This window comes from Peromyscus californicus, unplaced genomic scaffold, assembly GCF_007827085.1.
Source record: "Peromyscus californicus insignis strain IS unplaced genomic scaffold, ASM782708v3 Scaffold_9__1_contigs__length_137607984, whole genome shotgun sequence".
Lineage (NCBI taxonomy): Eukaryota > Metazoa > Chordata > Mammalia > Rodentia > Cricetidae > Peromyscus > Peromyscus californicus.
In genome coordinates, this window is record NW_026294617.1 from 53346484 (window position 1) to 53367421 (window position 20938).

Here is a 20938-nt window from a genome sequence, read left to right on the forward strand (position 1 = left end):
TAGAGAAAGCTGCTCACTCTACAATACAAAGAACACAATTTCTTAGGATCCTCCTTCTGAAGGTGAGAGACCGGAAGTCTAAGAGCATCAGGCTCTTTAGAGCTGTTTTTCAAGGTCAGCAATAAACTTCATGGGTTAGGCCTAAGAGATGCTACTCACTAAACCATTCAGTTTCTTGTTAAAAGAGAAATCCCTTAAACCAAGTCTGGTAATCTTTTTTGTTTTTTGGTTTTTCAAGACAAGGTTTCTCTGTGTAGTTTTGCGCCTTTCCTGGAACTCACTCTGTAGACCAGGCTGGCCTCAAACTCACAGAGATCCGCCTGCCTCTGCCTCACGGGTGCTGGAAGTAAAGGTGTGTGCCACCACCGCCTGGCAAGTCTGGTAATCTTAAAAAAGTACAACTAACATTTCATAAAATAGTGGCCGGCCGAGTAAACCTGCAGGTGAACCAGATGGGTTCAAGGTTCAGATTTTGTAGTATTTGCATATACATGGTATCCTGGGGTTAGAATACAAACCTAATTATGGAATTCATTTGTTTTAATATATATACAGCCTGAAGGCAATTTTAAAGTGTTTTCAATGTACGAACACTTTTACTATTACCTGAAACATGAAGTGTCAAGCTCTCTACTTGTGGTATTGTGAAGGCCTAGACTTAACTTTACAGGCTCAGGAATATGTCATGATAACTCGAACGGATACAGAGCAGTATCCTCCTGCAGACATCCTGTCTGCTGTTTATACAGGAAAGGAAAGCTTAACAGGATCCTGTCTGTGGTTTATGGCCCTTGGAGATATCTAGATAATCCTGCGGAGCAGTCCAGATAATCCTGTCCAGGGGGTTGTGGTTCCCCACCAAAAGTCTAGACCAATCGTTTCAAAAAATCACCTTGCCCCTTCTACCCAATCCCAAGTTGCCAATTCCTGGCTTGTGGTTTTTCCCTATAAAAACCCTCTACACCTGGGCTCCTGGCCATCGCCACATTTCCTTCCATCTGCCATGTGGCGGCCCAGGTTGAACCTGAATAAAAGGACCCTTGTCTGCTTGCATCGGAAACCAGCTCCTTGGTGGTCTCTGGGGGTTTCGCGAAACGAGTACAACAGTATTACACAGATGTTTAAAAAGTTTCAGACTTTAGATCATTTTAGATTTGGGAATTTTAGATTCTGAATGGTCACTATGTATTCTCCTATTAAAGACTGAAAGGATGAACATAAAACACATGGAATAAATTTAATTTCAAATGACAAGGTAAGAGGTATATAGACTAAGAAATAAGATAGTATTTAAACTTTACTTCATAGTATGCTTCTGGAATTAAAATTAGTGTTGATGTGCCTTTTGATTTAGAATATAAATGGCTAGATGCCTAAGAACACAGTAAGTGAAGAGAAATCATACACTAGCTGTAACTACCTGTGTGTATGTATATGTATGCAAGTATATCCCCTACATATACATGACAGTCAAAAGACAAAGCATTGCAGGGAAAGAAGCAAAGAAGATAATCCTAAATTATTCCACTGCCAAGAGAAATCACAGTTCTACTTGTAGTTAGATAACCGCATCACATTTAAAAACCTGTTCACTGTGACAGCTCCAGGACAAGATGTGGAACACAAGAGAAGCCATCAATCAAGCAAATACAGGACTTCACCCCTTATACTTGGTGGTATGTACCAAAAACCTTAGTGGGTACTCTTGAAACTACAGACACTATCAAACCCTATATACGCTATGATTTTTCTTACATATACTTATTGGTAAAGTTTAATTTATAAATTAGATACAGTAACAATGAATAACAAGCAGCAAATTACAGCAAGATACTGTAATAAAGTTGTTACTATTGCCTCTCATAATCTCACTGTACTACCCTGACCCTTCTTGTGATGGAGTGAGGTAATACAACACCTAGATGATCAGATGAAGTGAGGGGTAAATGATGTGGGCAACCTGATCTAATGTAAATATGATTTAAATGCAGCCCTCTGATACAACACAAGTAAGCCCCATCCCCTGGCATGGGTCTAAAGAGAATAACAGGCAGGTAGCATGCAGTGTGATCAGTTATGAACAGACTGCAGTTTCATTATGCTCCTCACAATGGTGTGCCACTTAAAAGATCAACTGTTTCTTCCTGAAGTTTTTCCCATTCAGTGTTTTTAGATTCTGATGGACTGCAGTGGAAAGTAAAATCACAGGTTTGGGTGAAAACTCTTACACTAGACTATGACTTGGGCTTCTAAAGGAAGGTCTGGAGCTATTTATTTCTCATTATATGGACCTGAACAAATTACTTACAACTTGTTTTCCCACATGTAAAAATGGAATACCATCTATTCTTAAAAAAAAAAAAAAATAGGGATTCAGTAATCTTGTTTTTATTTCTGAGGTACAATGAAAACAACATTTCCGTTTCCCCTGACCTTTAGCTGGCCCTAGTCAAAAGGCCGCAGCTTATGAAATCAATCAGTCTATTTCTAAGGTTGATACCTCAGAATCTCTTGATCCATAGTCCACCCTCTTTTCATTTGCCAACCAGCACAGCAGTTGACAGAAGACTCTAAGGTCATGGGAAGAACACTAAAGCCACAACAAGCAAGACAACTAGAATACCTACACTTCACCATTGAAAAGGTAACTAAATACCTTAATCACCATTTTGTGAAGAGTTCACCGGAAGAGCTGCCCAATCACACTGATTCCCCATGTGATCCCATTCCTGTCTGGCAGAAGCGAAGCCTACATTAATTCATATGCACTGGGATTCTGGAGGTTATAAACATATCCCAGTGCATCTCTTTTCCTACTTTACTCAGAATATCCAAATGAGACACTAGATTTTAAAAATTTGTCAGTATGCATTATATAAATACAAAGGTAATATCAATGGAATTAAACCAGATTTAAGGCTTTTTTGTTAAAAAAAAAAACCCTACTGTTCAAAATTACAGTAGTGTTATAAAATAATAAACTTTTTATATTAAAAGTCTTGTTAATTTTAAAAACTGCTTATTTTGTTAGGTACAGTTGCTTACTCCTTGAAGGTACTGACTCCTTTGGAAAACTGTCTTAACTATGATGTCAATCACTTGGCTCAAGTGCCTCTGTAATCTCTGCACTTCAAAGACACAGGGTCAAAAAAATAGAAGACATAAGTTAACACGAACCTAAGTCCTAAGTTTTAAGAAAAGTATGATTTATTTATATTATCATGAAATAAACGAATAGTAAGATATACACAAAAAGTTTAAAAAAAAAAAAAACACCCAAATTTTTAGCATACTATTGATTAGTGGTATCTATACATGTATTCATTCACATAAATGATCTTACTGAACAGGTCTATTAAACACAGTAATTCCCAAGTCATCCTGTAACAGTTTTCATTTGCTCAAATGGCTTCCAATGAAAACTATCATTTATGACCACAATACATAAGCCACTAAGAAGATATCTGAGTGTTAACACAGTATGGTTTCATATCACCGAAGGTTGGCAAAATAGTAATTATTCTAAATGTTATAAAATACTGATCTTATTCTACTAGATTAGTTGACAGTGCTGAGAGTTGGCTTCTGTGACTCCAAAATATCAGCGTCAAACTTTACATATGTACATAACATTAAAACATGAGACAAAACAGTAGGAATATGAAATAACAGAGACATAATCTTACTAGAATATATGTCTATTAATACACTTCATTTAGCATTAAAGGCAACTTTTATCAATACAAAATACTGTTAATGAGAAAAAGTTAAAAAGACACATTCTTGTAAAAGATCAAACTTTGAGTGATGGGATATAGCTCAGTAAGAGCCCTGCACATATTATGACTCTGGGCTCAATTCCCAGCACCACAAAAAAGAAAAACTTTATAACACATTACTCCAAAATTAACAAGTTTTTTTATATATTTTAAGGTTTTGTATGTTTAGAACTTTATCATTTGCTTAGAACTAATAATAATTTGCACAGCTGTTGTTTTTCATGTCTATGGAATGCAAAATAAGCAAACACAATTATGGAAGGTATATTAAGCTGACATAACAAAATTTCAGTCACAGATGATGGATCTGTACATGAGCTTATCAATTTTATCAAAAAATTTCATCACTTTATTTAAAATACATTTAAACAGCTTATTTCACATTATCAGTACATATACAAATGTGCAGTATTAAAAACTTTAAATCTGATTATTTTTCTACATTTGACTATCACAAAGAGAAAAGTATGAAACATAGCTAACATGATAAAATGGGAAATAAATCAGACGAAGGAAACTTCAGTTTGTAAAGAGAATAGCCTATTAAATTAAAGGTTTATCTGTCTCGCTGAATAAGAAAGTATCAGTAAGAGAGCCTCCCACCGTCTTCAAATTTCAAAAGGTCTAAACAAAAGAAAAGAGTTGACATTTGGTCATTCATCTATTGAAACAGTTATGGTACCAAATGTATTACTGACCTTTCATTAACTGCACAGGAAATACATATGGCTTATATTTCTGTGTATAGATTTTCTGTAACTATATCATCTAATTCCTTTTCTTCTGATTTCATTATACTATACAAATTCTAGAGGGGCAACCTAGGTCTTTTCTTGGAAGCAGTGGGGATAAACAATATTAAGTTTACAGTACAATAGATAAATTTAAATAATACAACATAATTCCACTCCATCCTTACTGAATTAAGGAGATTAAAATTATTTGCAGTCAAACAAAGAACATCTAGTTTTTATACTAATTTTTTAACTAAACCACTAAAAGCAGGACTTTTTTTTCTAATTTCTTTCTAACATTTATTAAGCACTTGGATTTCTAACTTTTCACCCTCCTGCTGACGAGCTTTTTTTTTTTTTTTTTTTTTTTTTTTTTTTTTCGGTTTTTCGAGACAGGGTTTCTCTGTGTAGTCCTGGCTATCCTGGAACTCACTCTGTAGACCAGGCTGGCTTTGAACTCACAGAGATCCATCTGCCTCTGCCTCTTTAGTGCCAGGATTAAAGGTGTGTACCACCACTGCCTGGCTGCTGATCAGCTTTTAAAGATAACTAGAAGAAAAAAAAAAAAACTTCCTTGTCTCAGTGTCCATAAAATAGATGGAAGAGGAAAAAGGAAACAGAATCTGAGTTCTTACTGCTTGCCCTGTTGCCTCTGTACAACACAGATAAACTAGCATGTTAAGAGAAAGAGAAAGCAAGATTTTCTCACAACATTCCTTGTGGTTATTTTAGAAACAGATTTGAATTAGTACTTGGAGGAAGTTACTCGGCTTGTAAGCTGAATGGAGACAGCAGGTGCCAGGTATTATGCAGGGGAGGGGGTACATGCTTACAATCCTAGTACTTGGGAGGCAGAAAGAGAAAGATAGGGACTGAAGGTATCTTACTCTAGGCCAGTCTGGGTTACACAAAGCCTCATCTCAAAACAAAAAAGTGCCCATTACAGTCAGCCTATCCCTTACTTACCTGCCATTACAGAGTAGCCAACGAGCAAGAGAATAGTGAGGTATAATCTTCTGCATGACACTGGCCATCACCATGGTAACAACCAGCTGTATACCTATCACACCCTGTGTAAAAAACAAATAAATTTAACAATAAATTAATTAATGTTTGGGGACCCTGCTGGAAAACTCTATATATTTTGAAAATGTACAGAAAATTGACTTTAACAATAAAATATCTCATTCTTGTGGCCTTTAGGTATTTAAGACCACATACTTCCTTTAAACTTAAAGCACAGTAGGGGATGTCACTCCATAGTCTTCTTCAAATTACCAAAGCATCACATGGATGTGAGTACAAGTAAACTAAACATTAAACATTTATTCCCAATAGATACTCTATATAAATTAGGGTATCTGGTCAATTTTGGTAAAAATTCTGAGGTGCTGAGAAGGTATAATCTTTTGTGTTTGCATGAAATGTTCTGTAAATGTGTTGGGTTCATTTGGTTTTTAACGTCTGTTAGTGCCAGCATGTCTCTGTATAGTGTTAGTTTGGATGGTCTGCCTAACTGGTGAGAGTGAGGTAGTAAAATCTCCCACTCTTGGTGGGAGTCAATCAGTGTGTACGGATCAACAAGTGACTTAAGCTGTAGTAGGATTCCTTTTATTAACTTGGGTGCCCTTGTGTTTAGTGCACAAATGTCATGAATTTAAATGTCATCTTGGTGGATTTTTCCTTGATGAGTATGTAGTGTCCTGTCCTATATCTGCTGATTGGTTTTGGTTTGAAGTCTTTTTGTCAAATATTAAAATGGCTATATACCAGCTTGCTTCTTAGATCCATTTGCTTGGAATATCTTTTTCTATCCTGTTACCCTGAGGTGATATCTATCCTTGATGTTAAGGTGTGTTTCTGGGATGCAGTAAAAGGATGAATTCCATTTTTTGCTTTCATTCTGCTAATCTATGTCTTTTTACTTGGTAATTGAGACCACTGATGTTGAGAGATATCAATGAGCAGTGTTCACTGATTCCTGTTCATTTGTGTGTATAGTGTGTGTGTGTGTGTGTGTGTGTGTGTGTGTGTGTGTGTGTGTATGCACACGCACGCTTCCCCTCTCTTGATTTGCTGGTCTGGGATTATTATTTCTTGTGTTTTGCTGGGTGTGGTTCACCTCTTCAGGTTGGGATTCTCCTTCTAGTACCTTCTGTTGGGCTTGAGATAGAAACTGCTTAAATTTGGTTTTATCATGGAATGTCTTATTTTCTCCATCTATTGTGATTGAAAACAACCCAGGCTGTTGCCAGGACTATAGGCTGTCCTCCACAAAACTGATGGCAAGGCCCTATTACTGAAAACACCACCTACAAAACTCTGCACATGGAGAAGTCAAGCTGCTGCCTACATAGAGCCTTCTACATGCTAGCATCTTTGGTAAAAGAAGGTACTCTGCATGCTACCAAAGAGGAAATGAAAACACCAAGCCAGCTACAAACCCTTTGATCTACAAAGGTATCCTGACCCCAAGATATGCTACTACAAAGAGAGCACAAAGATTCTTAGGAGTAACCAACCAATATCCAGTTTGACTTAAGGTCCACTCCATGAGATGGAACCCTTACCCAACACTGCTTGGGTGACTAAGAATCTGAGACTAGATAGCTCAGGGACCTAGGGAAAAATCAAATACTACTGTTCTAGGAAAAGAATACACCATTAAACTGACTCCTAATGACATTATGCTATACATATATATCCGTGCCTTGTTCAATCATCATCAGAGAAGCTTCCTCCTACAGCAAAGGAGAAGAAATAGAGATCCACAAACAGACATTAAGCAGAGTGAGAGACCTTGGAACACTCAGGTCTAAATAGGATATCTCTATCAAGTCCCTCCTCTCAGGGTTCAGGAAACTTTGCAGAAGAGGTAGACATAAAGAGTGCAAGAGCCAGAGGGGATGGAGTACACCAAGGAAACATGGCCCTCTCCAGCAGCAGGACGGAAGCACAGATGAACTCACAGAGACGGAGGCAGAATGTACTGTGCCTGCACAGGTCTGCAGCAGATGGGGTCCTAGACCTGAAAGAAGTTGACACATGTGCTATTCTTTACCCAGAAGCAATGTCCAAGTGATAACCACTTGCAAATGAAAATTTAGGTTTCTCTAAGAGATTCTCATGGAGAGCGGGGAGACACAGACAAACTATTCCTAAGGGTAGGCTGTAAGCCCAGCAGTAGATGGCCAATATAAAATGAACTCAAGGGCATCTTTGGAGGTTCCTTGTCTCATAATGTTGTGTCAGGGCTTTATTTTTTTTAATTATATATACCTTTTCTATCTTTTACCCTACAGGTATTTTGTGTATGTATTTAAGGCTTCTAGTTTATTTATTTTTTTTTTTTAACATGATTTCTAAGTAACAAGTGAGTCTCTCTATCTACTTATGTTTCTTATGACTTTTCCTGGGCTCTTTTCCTTCTGTTTGTTTTCTCCTATTCCAATGTGTAAGTTTTTCTTTTCTCGTATTTTATTTCATTTTCAGGCTGAAGAGTTGGCGAGGTAAGAGATGGCTGTGGCTTACTCTTTTGTCTCTCTGATCTTTCACCATTTACCCCAATATCTGGCTCCGGGTTTTTATCATTAAGACCAATTAGAATTCATACTACAAGGCATGGTGGTGAACGCTAAAAAAAACTGAGGTAGGAACATTGAGAGTCAGAAGCCGAAGTAGACTATCTTACGAGAGAGAGACAGAGAGAGAGAGAGAGAGAGAGAGAGAGAGAGAGAAACAAAAAAACACAAAAACAAAACAGCTCTTTAGTTCAAGACTACTGATCAAAGCAAATGGTTAAAGAGCACTAGCTGTATGAAGCGTGATGGCAGAACTTTGATTGTTCTCTCTTCAAGTCCTCAATCTAACAGCCGTGACTTTGACACACCATTCAAACACTCTGTACCTGCGTTTCCTTGTCCATACACAGATAATAATTCAATCTACTTCACTGAACTGTTACAGAGCAAGAATAAGTCCACACGACTATTATTTGTTGTAGTGATTACCACCATTAAAAGACAGAATTTCTCAAGTAAAGGAGTTAAGAGGTGGTTCTTGAACAGGACTATTTTTAAATGTCTACCAAATCTATTTCAACTCTACTTTATTTCTAGATATTTTAATGTCTTCAATTCTGGCAACTGGATTACAGATAGGGCATCTTTCATTTTACTTCACATCCAACGTTACATTTTTTTACTTTACATCTCTAGTCTTTTTCCTATAGGTTGTAACAGAAGTTCTGCAATCTCTATACTCTGAATATAATCACAGAAAACTCTTCAACAGTATGCCAGAAGATTGGTTTATTTGAAATTACAGATTTAAAAGGCAAAGCACTTTCAGTTAGTAAATAAAGTGTTGTAGACAAAGTGAACCTTGAAAACAGTGACAGTAGCCCAGAGTCCAAGGTCAACGGTGCAGCCTCTCACAGACACAAAGACAATTTAACAGTTCAGTCACTTCTGTCCTCAACAGTAAAACCACATTTTAGTTGTATTTAATGAAAGTCATTACTATAAAAAGCTATTCCAGCAAGATTGATCTAGAAGATGTATATGGTAGAATGTGATAACTGGAAGAGGATACTGCTCCTCTTCCTCCAAATCACAAACTGTTAAAGATGTAGACCATGGAAGTAAAGCACAAATAATCCAACAAAAATCAGAGAAACAGATTTAATGATCGCAGTTTGAAAATAATGACGCTGTACCTTTGGTACCCAGAGGAGAAAAGCAGTCTAGAGATGATGTTGAAAAATTCAGAAACTGATCAACTATGGAGCCGAGAGAGAATTAAGGAACTCCTCACCTTGAAAAAGGCAAATGCTATAGTATAAGAAAGCTATTCTCAGTATTCTAGTTCATGTACGACTAAAAACTGATCAATGCAAAAGCATAACTCTAATCTGTTCAATTTACTATGTTACTTTCCTCTTCTGAAATGAAGCAGAAAATAGCTTTCCAAAACCTCATCTACCTGCTGTGCTAAACACATTATTACATAACAGGAATCTTTCAGCTTTCTAAGAGAAATCACTAAGTCTTTCCTAGAACGTGTCACTGTTAGATGACTAAAAATGTCATACTAAAAGGGAACGTAACTTTTACACTAAAACAGGAATCTACATAAAGAGATCATTTTGAAATCATATGAAAATTATTTGGCCACAGTTATTCCTTTTCACACACACACAGGAAGACTACCTGGAGTATACTGTCAAAGTTGTAATTTTGGGGGAATGGTCTCATTAATTTACTATTTTACTAGTACTAACTTAGAAATTAGCAACTGTAATATTCTTATCAGATTTGAACATTTTAAAGTCTCTTAAATGTATGAATATTTTTCATTATTTCTTTAATGGAATATTGAAATAAATTTAACTCTGGAGTTAAACAAATTTCACAACATAAAACTTTTAGACTGATGCACTGAAGCTACAAAGACCATCACAGTTGAATCTCAAACATGCCGCATGAAGTCTTAATGCTTTTATTAATGCTTCAAAACAATAGTTTGGCCAAACAGTTTCTATCTGGATCCACTGTCTCTAGGTTCAGATTCCCTTGATAACTGGAACTGGGAAAATTAACTTATGAAATAGTTTAGAGACCCAAGACTCGAGTAAAGCCTACAGTACCTTGGTGTGAACCTTTCCAAGTCATGGAAAGCAGGGAAAAGTTACATCTTTACCTGAGGTCATGGAAAGCAGGGAAAAGTTACATCTTTACCTGAGGTCATGGAAAGCAGGGAAAAGTTACATCTTTGGTATCTAAAAGAATGATCATTTCAATTTTTGTCATTAACTGTTTCTGGGTAGCATAAAAAAATTTTATCAATGAAAATTAAGTAATTCTCCAATAAATAAAATATATACCAAACACCAGTAGTTTCTTCTGTTTGTCACCAATGGAAACCAAACTTCAATAATAAAAGACAAACACACTGCAGTTTTAAATTTCAAACTTTGAAAGTGATGACACCTCAGAGGAGTTGACATTTTGTTATGTTTCATTAAACTAGCTCTCCTGCTGACAAACCAATTGAAAGGAAGCACACATTGTTTACTATTAGAGGACATATTTGCATATAAACTTGGGATGCAGATCACCCCAAATGGTTTCAATTATCATCTCCTTTACAAAAAAGAGAAAGGCTATTACCTATCGACCTTCTCAATTTTTTGTTTGTTTCTCAAGCGTTTAAAACATTTTAGTGACTTTTAGCAAGACATACTGAGGCATGTAAAAAAATCAATTTTACTCCAAAAGAATAGGAAACTTATTTCAACCTAGATTAATAAAAATCTTAAGAACTCACACTTTAAGCATTTAAACAAACCTTCTCTAGACAATTAACGAAGGGAAGCAGAATCTAAATGACCAAAATCATACAACTACCTGGTTACAGACTTAACTAGAACCCAGGAATCTAATTTCAAATGTAATGATTTTTCTACTAAAGTCTATTGAGTTCACTTAATTAACATGTATTAAGAAACAAGCTTTATGCTACTTTAGAATACTAGAAGCAAGGAAATGTGCATGTTCTTGACCTTTAATGAGCAGTTAGCACATACCTCAGATGAGAGATACATATTATATTCAAAAGTGATAAGCAGATAGGAAGTCTATGATAACAGAACAAAAGGAGAGAGAAATTGAGAACAAACTTATGAAAGGTCACTTGGAAGGTCAAGCTCTAACCAAGAGGCAGTAGTTTGGTCAATAAACACTGCTAACTGCTTTAAGGAAAGATAGAGGGCAAAGCCAGATATTGAAAGGTAAGACTATCGGATTTAAAATTTAACCTTAAGGCTATAATACCATGAAAAGTGATAGGATATGATGAGTAGGTAAGAAGAAAATCCCTTTGGATACCAAGAACAAACGAGGAAGAGAAGAGAGCCCAGCAGCACTGAGACAAATGGCCCGAATATGAGAAGAGGACCTATAGATCAAGTAGGAAGCAGGGAAGCCCTATCTCTTACTTTAGTGACAACAACTACATGTGTATGTGTCTGTGGTGTCACAGAGATAATTTAATAATTTCGAATAATAAAGCACTACAAGTCCAATCATATCATCATAGAAATAAGTATAAATCTAAAAAACAAAAATACATTTTTTTGCTCGTTATTATGATATAAGCCTATAATCCCAAAGAAGCTGAAGCAGGAAGATTACAAGTTTGAAGCTAGGTTTGGCCAGAAAGTTGGCCTGGGCTACACAGTGAAAACCTGTTTCAAAACAAACAACTGCACTCCCCCCCCCCCCCCCCCCCCCCCCCCCCCCCCCCGCCAAAAAAAAAAAAAAAAAAACTCTCTAACATACAGCTGATATCCTGCTGGCTATGATCAGGAACTTAGAACAAAAATACGTGTTTTTACTGACAGTTAACCCCCCAGCACTCAGAACAATACCATTTAGAACAATTTAGAGTACATAATATAGCACGTGATATCTGAATGAATGAAGCCACTGTAAAGAATATGTTATCAAAACTTATAATCCAAGATTAACATATAAGGGAACATCACATAAGATAACTGATAGAATTCCTAGCCACTCCCCCATGACTGAGCATGTGCTGGCAAGAAGCTTAGTCATTCTGGGGGCCTCATGTCCGTGTGCAGAGTAATCACGTAATCTATGCACATGCATGACGTAGCTACGTAAGCCCATACGCTCAGGCATGGGGGAATCCATAAGAGCAGATCCCGCACCCCACCCCACCCCCCACCCTCGTCTTCCTCCCTACCTTACAATAGGCCTAAGCACATCCCTTCTGCCCCCTTCCCTAATAAACTCTTATAGTGGGTTTTGTTGTGCTTCATAGTTTTTCTTGCATGGTAAAGAGTACTGCATAATAAATAACAATAACATTTGAGCACAAACTTGCACATTATAAAGAAGTGCTATAGAAATTTTAAAACTGGCTAATGTAGTGGGGAGCTGTTCCAGCTTTGACCTGGAAGTACTACCCGCAGTGAGGCTTCCGGTAACTGTCACACCTACCTATGGCCTACCCCGAACGCGGGGCCGACAGGAGCCCTTAACACCTGAGGTCCAGATATGCCAGTTCTCCTGGTTCCTGATGATCCTGGATGCTGGATGGTAGACTGAGCAGAGTTCTCCAGAGAACCCCACTGGACTGTATCTCACCTCTCCTGGATCCTATAACCAACCCCTTTACTAGCTGTAAGTTACCCCCGCCCCAATAAACCTCCTTTTTTTTTTTTTTTTTTTTTTGGTTTTTCGAGACAGGGTTTCTCTGTGTAGCTTTGCGCCTTTCCTGGAACTCACTTGGTAGTCCAGGCTGGCCTCGAACTCACAGAGATCCGCCTGGCTCTGCCTCCCGAGTGCTGGGATTAAAGGTGTGCGCCACCACCGCCCGGCTAAACCTCCTTTTTAACTACATGGAGTTGCCTTAACAATTGCCCCAAAACGGTAAGAAAGCTTCATAGGAATGGGAAAACCTAAAATGGAAATTGAAATTTCAGACAAATAAAAGGAAATTTCAGGCTAAATGACAAACATAAATATGAGTGAGGGTGTGTGTGTGTGTGTGTGTGTGTGTGTGTGTGTGTTGTCCCGAATATGAAATGTAATGTTCCCTCAAAGGTTCATGTGCTGAATGCAGGATTCATCTCCAGGTGGTTGATCTAATCATTGATAATGAAGGCTCAAAGCTAATTCAGTGCACAAACATCAAAGTCATACTTTGATGGCATTACTGGGAAGTGGTAGGAACCTAGTGGTAGGTGGGCACTGATTACAGGAAATGTGTCTTTAATGGTACAACTTGTTCCAGCCCCTTCCCATCTGCCTTTCTGCCTTCCTTTGCCATGAAATGTGCTCTCCTTCTCACCACAGCATCAGAAACAATGGAGCAGCTGACACGGACTGACACTTCTAACACTGTAAACCAAAATAAAACTTTCCTTCTTACAATGTTTTTGCCAGGTATTCTGTCATGGCAACAAAGCATCTAACATGAGAAATATTGAACTTTCATTTCCTGTTTGATGAAACTATCACTTTGGAAGTCTAAGCAGTCAGAAACAGGGCAATGAACACTACATGTACAAAATCAGACACATTAGTAAACTGCTTAATCAAAGAGAAATTCTAAGACAAAAGGGCAGTTAAAACCAGGAGGAATGAACAGAGACCACTCCAGATGAAAAATCAAACTGAGTATGATCGAGTGTAAAGGATAACAACAGAATACAGCTGAGGAAGTCTCAATGGTACGGCAAGCTGTTTCCATGTGGCTGGCTGGGAGAATACAAGAAGAGGTAGACTGAAAGATACCAAGAAGCAGCTGACAAGCCTCAGAGAGGCTTCCCAAGGACACTACTTGGCTACAGCCCAGCTTTTCAGAAAATACACGCTTACTGGTGTGGTAAAGAAAATTAATTTGCTTGAGACAAGACTGGTGGAAATCAGGTTTGGAAAAGTGCTATGAGTCAATTTACAGAAAAATGTAAGCTAGTACGCATCAAATTTAAGGAGCCTACAAGTTTAGGGAATAATTAAGCCTACAAAGGTGGTCTGGGAAATGTAATATTTTGCTTTTGCTCTAACAAATAAAGCTTGCTTGGAGATCAGAGGTGGAACTAGCCATTAGTCAACCACAGAGGTCTGGAGGTCTGTACAGATAAGAGACAGGAAGTGATATGGCTGGGCAGCGAGAGGAATATAAGGTGGGCAGAGACAGCAGCTCACCCCCTTTTCGGTCTGAGGAATTGTGGAGGTAAAAGGTGACTATGGCTGCTCCTTTACTTCTCTGATCTTTCATCATTTATCCTGATATCCGACTCCTAGTTTTATTATTAAGACCAATGAGAATTCAAGTTACATCTGGTGTCCAACTTTGGGACGCAAATTAACCGTTAAAGGCAAGATCAGCATCCTTAGATGAATGGATCTGAGATACAGTCAATATTGAATCTCATAACCATGATGCTGCTTGGATAGGTTTCCTGGAATTTGCTCCGCCTAAAGGAGGCAGTGCTTCTTGTCACTGTAGTGACCTCTTAAAAGGAAAGGGAGAAGAAAGGGTCACAAGGCCCTCCTCCCTCCTTCCTGCTTCCTGGTGTGATCACACTGCCAGGTGGATTCACTCCCGGTCAGATCAGAGGACAACTTCAGCTGTCTACTAGGTTCTGTATTCATGAGTGTATTTCCTCAATTTATCCTAATAAATTTCCCTAATACTCCTTAAGTAGACTCCCGTGGATTTCTCCAATTAGATAGGAGAGGTGATTTCCAGAGGTTTGAAGAAAACCAAAATGTCAAGCATTTCAATTGCAGTAAAAAAAAGGTCACCTAAAAAGGGATATAAACAGAGAGTTTCTAGAAACAATGTTTTTTCTAAGAATAATCCAAATAGAATGCCCCTCCCATCTGGAGTATGCAGAAGGTGTGGTGAAGGCAGACATTGGACTAATGAATGTAGATCAACAAGGGACAAATAGTCAAGGTAACCCTTTGCTATCGGGGGAAACGCCTTGAAGGGTCTCTTGCAGGTCCCCAAGTTAAACTTGGTTCAGTCATTTCCTGTCATTGTGGAGGAAACTCCTTCCCAGAGTAATTAAAGGATCTAATTAATGCCTATTGTAAAAAACCATACTGCTCTGGATGATAGAATAGCTATAGTAGATAAAACAAAAATTCCAGGAGAAACCAAAACAAGAGAGACCTCTTGATTAGAAGAGGTGATAGTTCATCAAACAGCGTGGCCATTTAATCTAAACTAACCTATAAGACTAACACATACTTTTTATTTGAACAGATATAACTTGTCATAAGGGACCTTCCCCAAAATTAGGGTTGGGGCAGGATTTTGTTTTTGTCTTTTCTGGAAAATAAAGACATCTAGCTAAGGAATCTGAAAACCACTGGACAAATGAGACATATGAAGAAAAAGGACAAATCATCCAGAAAAAAATGTCCCAAGAAAAAGAGTAAATTGGCCTATTAGTATATCACATCTCCAACAGGAAAAAATTTCATAAATATTCCCAAATGTTTGTTTCTGCTGCTCTCTACAGACATATAATGCAAATGGTCTTTTTGTAGTCTCGGTTCAATTGAAAATTAAAGCTGGCCTTAAAGAGTGTGGTTCTTTCCTTCTCTCTAAACCCAACCATGCTTGTTATAGTAAAATCCAAAATCTGTCTCATGTCAGAAGAGCCACCTGATATGGGACAGAAGAAAAACCAAAATTTAAGGACTATTTTATTGCCACTAATCTCATAATCCTTTGGTTTTATGTGGACTCTTTAACACTTTTCTTAAGGTATAAATATTATCTCAAAATTTATAATATATATATATATTTTAAACTTTTTGTTGTGATATTAGTGGTCATATAGAGTACTAATTCTAGGAAAAGGCTTCATCTAGCTTCCTGTACACAATTTTAGGTTTGATTCTCTATCAGGTAACTCAGAATTAAGTTTTTATACTCTGTATGTACATAACAAATATTGATCCTTTAACCTCTTTGAGATTTGCTGCATATGACATTTAAAATAGTCAAGTTTTCTGCAATGAACCATGACCATGCCTAACAGCGACCTTTGAAGTCTCTAAAAGGAGGATGGGGTCTCACAATATCAATATGATATCACCACTAAGCTGAAAAACACCACCTAAGATCAGCTTTGGACTACAAACTGCTCAGGATAATTTCAAGGTGGCTAGTTGATATGATCCAGCTTCACAGACTACTCTAGCCAGGACTTGAGACAAGCCCTGCACTTTCCCATTATGCAGAGACTGGATAACAAATGATACAGCTACCTCTCCCAGGACTTGATAATTAACCCCAATTTTTTCTTTTCAGGATCCCCTAAAGATACTGTTGCCCCCAGACAGCAGGAAGTAATTTTAAGAACACTATTCCCAAGAGGTGGTGTGGGTGGTTTTTTGGTCTTTCAATGGGTTACAGATATTTGTCATTGTTTAGGTTGGTTGGTTACAAGTTGTTATTAGTAATGGTCAGGAAAAAGCTGAACAAAGGAGATTAGATCCAGGCATCTTGTTCTGAAAAGAAAAAAGGGGGGATATAGATATGATAGAAAAAGGTAGATTATTGAATCTACTTTTAAACCAAAAAAGCAACTACTAGTTTTAAATATTTTATATTGGCTTGGATTTTTGTATATTGGTACCAAACTTGAGATTATTTTTGTTATACTGTATATGTGTTATAGAAATGATAGGCTAAAAAGGTAGATTATTGAATCTACTTTTAAACCAAAAAAGCAACTACTAGTTTTAAATATTTTACATTGATATGAGTTTTTGTATTTTGATACAAATTTGAGATTATTTTTGTTAGAACATACTGTACATACATTTCTACTCTTGTTCAAGGTATTGTGCCTATACAACTCACTTAACAATATAATGCAAATTTTTACTGCTTCAAAGTTATTATTACCAACTATTTAGGATAATAAGGAAATGCAGGTTAGTAGTTAGTCTCCTATCACAATCAAACTTGTAGTCATGTTAGGTATGTTTTCAAGGTCAAACAGAGATATGTTTTAGATAAGAAGTTTTCTTCAAATACTTCAGAGATGGGCACTGAAGAAACTCCATGTGGAGTTTACTTTCTGTGTAGCAAAAGTTAGCCACTAGGCAAGAAATTAGCCCTTGCCTCGACTGCTGACAGTATGCTGTCCAAAATGGACAAGCAGGACACAAAGGAAAGTAACTGCTGAACTCCACCAAGACAAGGCAGGACAGTCCTTCAGAAAATCCTGCTTCACAGAGAAGTCTGTTAGATGCTAGGCTGGTAAGCCAAAGATGGATGCCCCAATGTTGCAGAGGAACTGTCTGACTGGGTGACTGTCCAGGCAGCCAGCTGTTTCTGTCATTTCTCACACTTTTTGTAAGTAGATTGCTTGTACTTCCTGCTTACTCAGATAATATTATTTCCTTCTTGGGTCTCTGAAGGAATTGAAGACTTTATAGTTATAGTTTTCCTTGTAACAAATTCAGAAAAGAAATTCACTAAAGAGGTGTAAAGTGTATAGGTTGAGAGACATTAAAAGATAGTTTTAGTAATACAAGTTAGAATAGAAAGTGAATTAGGTACAACCTTTTGGACTCACCAAGATAGGATAGATAATGGAATATTTTCTCTGAATTTGTCAAATGTTAGTTGATGTATTTACTGCCTGTATATTATTATATAGTTATTGTACTTATTGTATATGGTTTTTCTTATATTAGTTATAACATAACTATAATATATAACTTTTTTATTTTAGACAAAAAGAGGGAAATGTGGTGATATTTTGGTTTTGCTCTAACAAATAAAGCTTGCCTGAAGATCAAAGTGGAGCTGGCCATTAGTCAACCATAGAGGTCTGGAGGTCTATATAGACAGGAGACAGGAAGTGATATGGCAGGCTGGCAGAGACAGGAGCTCGCCCCCTTTTCACTCTGAATGAGTCGTGGAGGTAAGAGCGACTGTGGCTGCTCCTTTACTTCTCTGATCTTTCAGCATTTACCCCAATATCTGACTCCAGGTTTTTATCATTAAGACCAATTAGAATTCGCAATCCAGGGAAAGGCTCCAGGTTTTTATCATTAAGACCAATTAGAATTCGCAATCCAGGGAAAGGCTGGTTCAAGGAATGATATTTGACCTAGTCTGACAAGGTTAAAAATGGACCCCACTCAAAGGTTGCTCCAGTCAGGGCAACAAGTAGACTGGCCTATCTTTCTCCCCAGATCCAATCCCCCAATCTCATGCCCATTTCTGTAGCAGAACATTTGTTGAGGTCTGCCTTTCTCTTCGACCCCATCCCCAATGGATCACAAAGATCTCCTCAAACCTTCCTTCCTCCAACTCATCCCAGTATGCCAGCCTCCAACACCAGCAGACATTCAATAGGAACACAAGAGCCAAGCAGGCCAGGGAAACAGGTAAGCCAGCTGAAGATCTTTATCACTCCCCTCTCCCCTCCAAATCCAATCCCCCAGTCTCATCCCCACCTCTGTAGCAGACACCTGTGGCAGCCCTCCTTGCCCTCTGTTCCCATGTCCTGTGGATCCCACGGATCTTCCCCTGCTAACCTCCCTCCCCCAACTGTATCTCAGCCCCCAACTCCAGCAGACACAGACCACAAGTTCTAGAAAACCAGGTAGTCAGCCTGCAGATTCTCTCTTCTCCCTCTGTTCCTACCCCAGCCTCATCCCCAGTTCTGTAACAAACGACCTGCTGCAGCCTTCCTTCCCCTCTGCCCACATCTCCTATGGATCCCATAGACCTTCCTCTCCCAACTTCCCTTTCCACACTTGTTGCTTTATCCCAGTCCACAAATCCAGCAGGCACTCACTGCTAACTAACAGACCACTCCTGCCAAGAAAGCAGGGAGGCTGTCTGTAAATCTTCCCTTTCCTTCTATTCCTCTAGATCCAAGGCCCAGTCTCATCCTCAGAGCTATAGCAGACCCTCTTTGGTGACCAGGCTTCATTGTCTCTCCCCATTCCAAGGAGACAAAATGAGCATCCTTGTTGAACACTCTACTCTCCTCCTTCCTATGGACTCTCTCTAGCTGTGCATCAGCTCCTAATACTCAGAAACAACATTTTACTTGGAACTGCCAGTGGCCACAACTACCATGTCCACAGAAAATTTCCAACCAGGCAACACACAGGCATCACACCCTCCAAAAATCCGGGGGGGGGGGGGGGGGGGGGGGGGGGAGAAAGCAAAGAACAAAATAGCCACCCAACAAAGAGAAGTGCAGAAATAAGCACCTAGACCTATAATCAACTCATCCCAGATGCCCAAACACCAGTGTAAAACCACAATCATTAACAGCCATGTCAGTATGTCTTTACTAGAGCCCAGATAAACTACCACAACAGGCCTGAAGAAATAAACCTTAAAGTCATCTGTATAAAGATTACAAAGGTCTAGAAGGAGAAATTAATAAATCCCTTAAAGAAATCCAGGAAAGCAAACAGTGTACGGAAATTAATATAACTGCCAACGACCTGAAAATGCAAAGAGAATCAATACAGAAAACACACACTGGTACGGAAACCTAGTGCAGCGGGAACTCCCTAAAATATATTGGGGGAGTCCTAATGAGGTTTTCTAATAGTGGGGTTGAAGGAGTCCCTACTGGCATCTCTTGTCACCACACAAGTCTTCAGTACTGGGACTGGGTTTCATTCAATTGAGTTGTTGGCCGGGATGGGGGTGAGGGGGTGTCCCATAAAGATACTAAGCTTAAAGCTATAATAGATACAGAGAAGACCTGGCACAGGCTCTGTTCTTGCTGCTTTAGTCTCTGAGTTCATATGAGCTTTGCTTAGTTGATTCAGAGGGTCTTGTTCTTCTGGTGTCCTCCACCTGCTCTGGCTCTTAAACTCTTTTCATCTCTTCTTCTGCAGGGTTTTTCCTGAGCTCTTAGGGGAGGAATTTGATGGAGACCTCCCACTTAGAGCTGCACATTCTGAGAAGACAGTCTCTCCTCTCTCTCTCTCTCTCTCTCTCTCTCTCTCTCTCTCCCCCCCTACCCTCCCCTCTCCCTTCTCCCCTCCTTCCCCTCGCCTCCTCTCCTCTCCTCCCCACTTCCCCTCTCTCCCCATAATGCCTGGCTGTGAGTCTCTGTATTTGATCCCATCTGCTGCAGGAGGAAGCTTCACTGATGATGGTTGAATAAGGCAGTGATCTATGAGTATAGTAGAATATCATTGAGAATCATTTTATTGTTAGGCAGTGATCTATGAGTATAGTAGAATATCATTGAGAATCATTTTATTGTTACTTTAAAAAAAAATTTTATACCAGTAGTATTTGGTATTACTCTAGGTCTAGGAGCAAAGAACTTAGTTTAAGCAATGTCACAAAAGCAAGAGCAACATAAGAACTAAGATCTTTTTGGCATTAAAATAGAAACTATATTTTCAAGGAAAGGATAAAACTCAGGTGCTTTTTTAAAGATAAAATGGGCATAACTACTCATTGAGAAAAATTAATGAGGAAAATTTGATGTGATATATATACTCTGTGTCCTTTCCCACTGAATGGAAGCATAAATAAGTATGGACTGTATTAAATGTGAAAACTGTGGTCGTCACAGGTAATTTAGAACCTGATCGGGAAAATCAGATAAATGAGGTCAAAATTCCAGATACTTTGCTGGTACCATGTAGTTATTTTTGAAAACTCTGATTTTTCCAAAGTTTTCAAATTAGCTCCTAACCATCAGAACAGGCAGAGGACATAAGCTATAAAAGGGTGGAATATTTCCAAGTTATGAGAATGTGGGCCAAAAACAAAAACCACAGGAATTGAATGGATGATTTCCAAGAGACCGTAAGTCTGCCTAAGTGACTACAAGCTTAGGTACACTATCAGAAAAAAGAATGATCAGGA

The 20938-nt window shown here is 38.3% G+C and overlaps 1 protein-coding gene across 5 annotated transcripts in view; it reads right to left on the reverse strand.

The window, feature by feature from the left end:
* The window catches only part of LOC128106520 (transmembrane protein 161B), an 83783-nt gene that overhangs the window by 50309 nt on the left and 12536 nt on the right, over positions 1–20938 (reverse strand). For 4 of the 5 annotated variants that reach the window (XM_052732065.1, XM_052732063.1, XM_052732067.1 and 1 more), the window contains one exon: positions 5480–5583. The exons of the other annotated variant lie outside the window; for it this stretch is intronic. In XM_052732065.1, coding sequence (XP_052588025.1) covers positions 5480–5583 — 104 coding nt within the window. Of the gene's footprint in view, positions 1–5479; positions 5584–20938 lie in introns of those variants that run through there. 5 annotated transcript variants of the gene reach the window in all.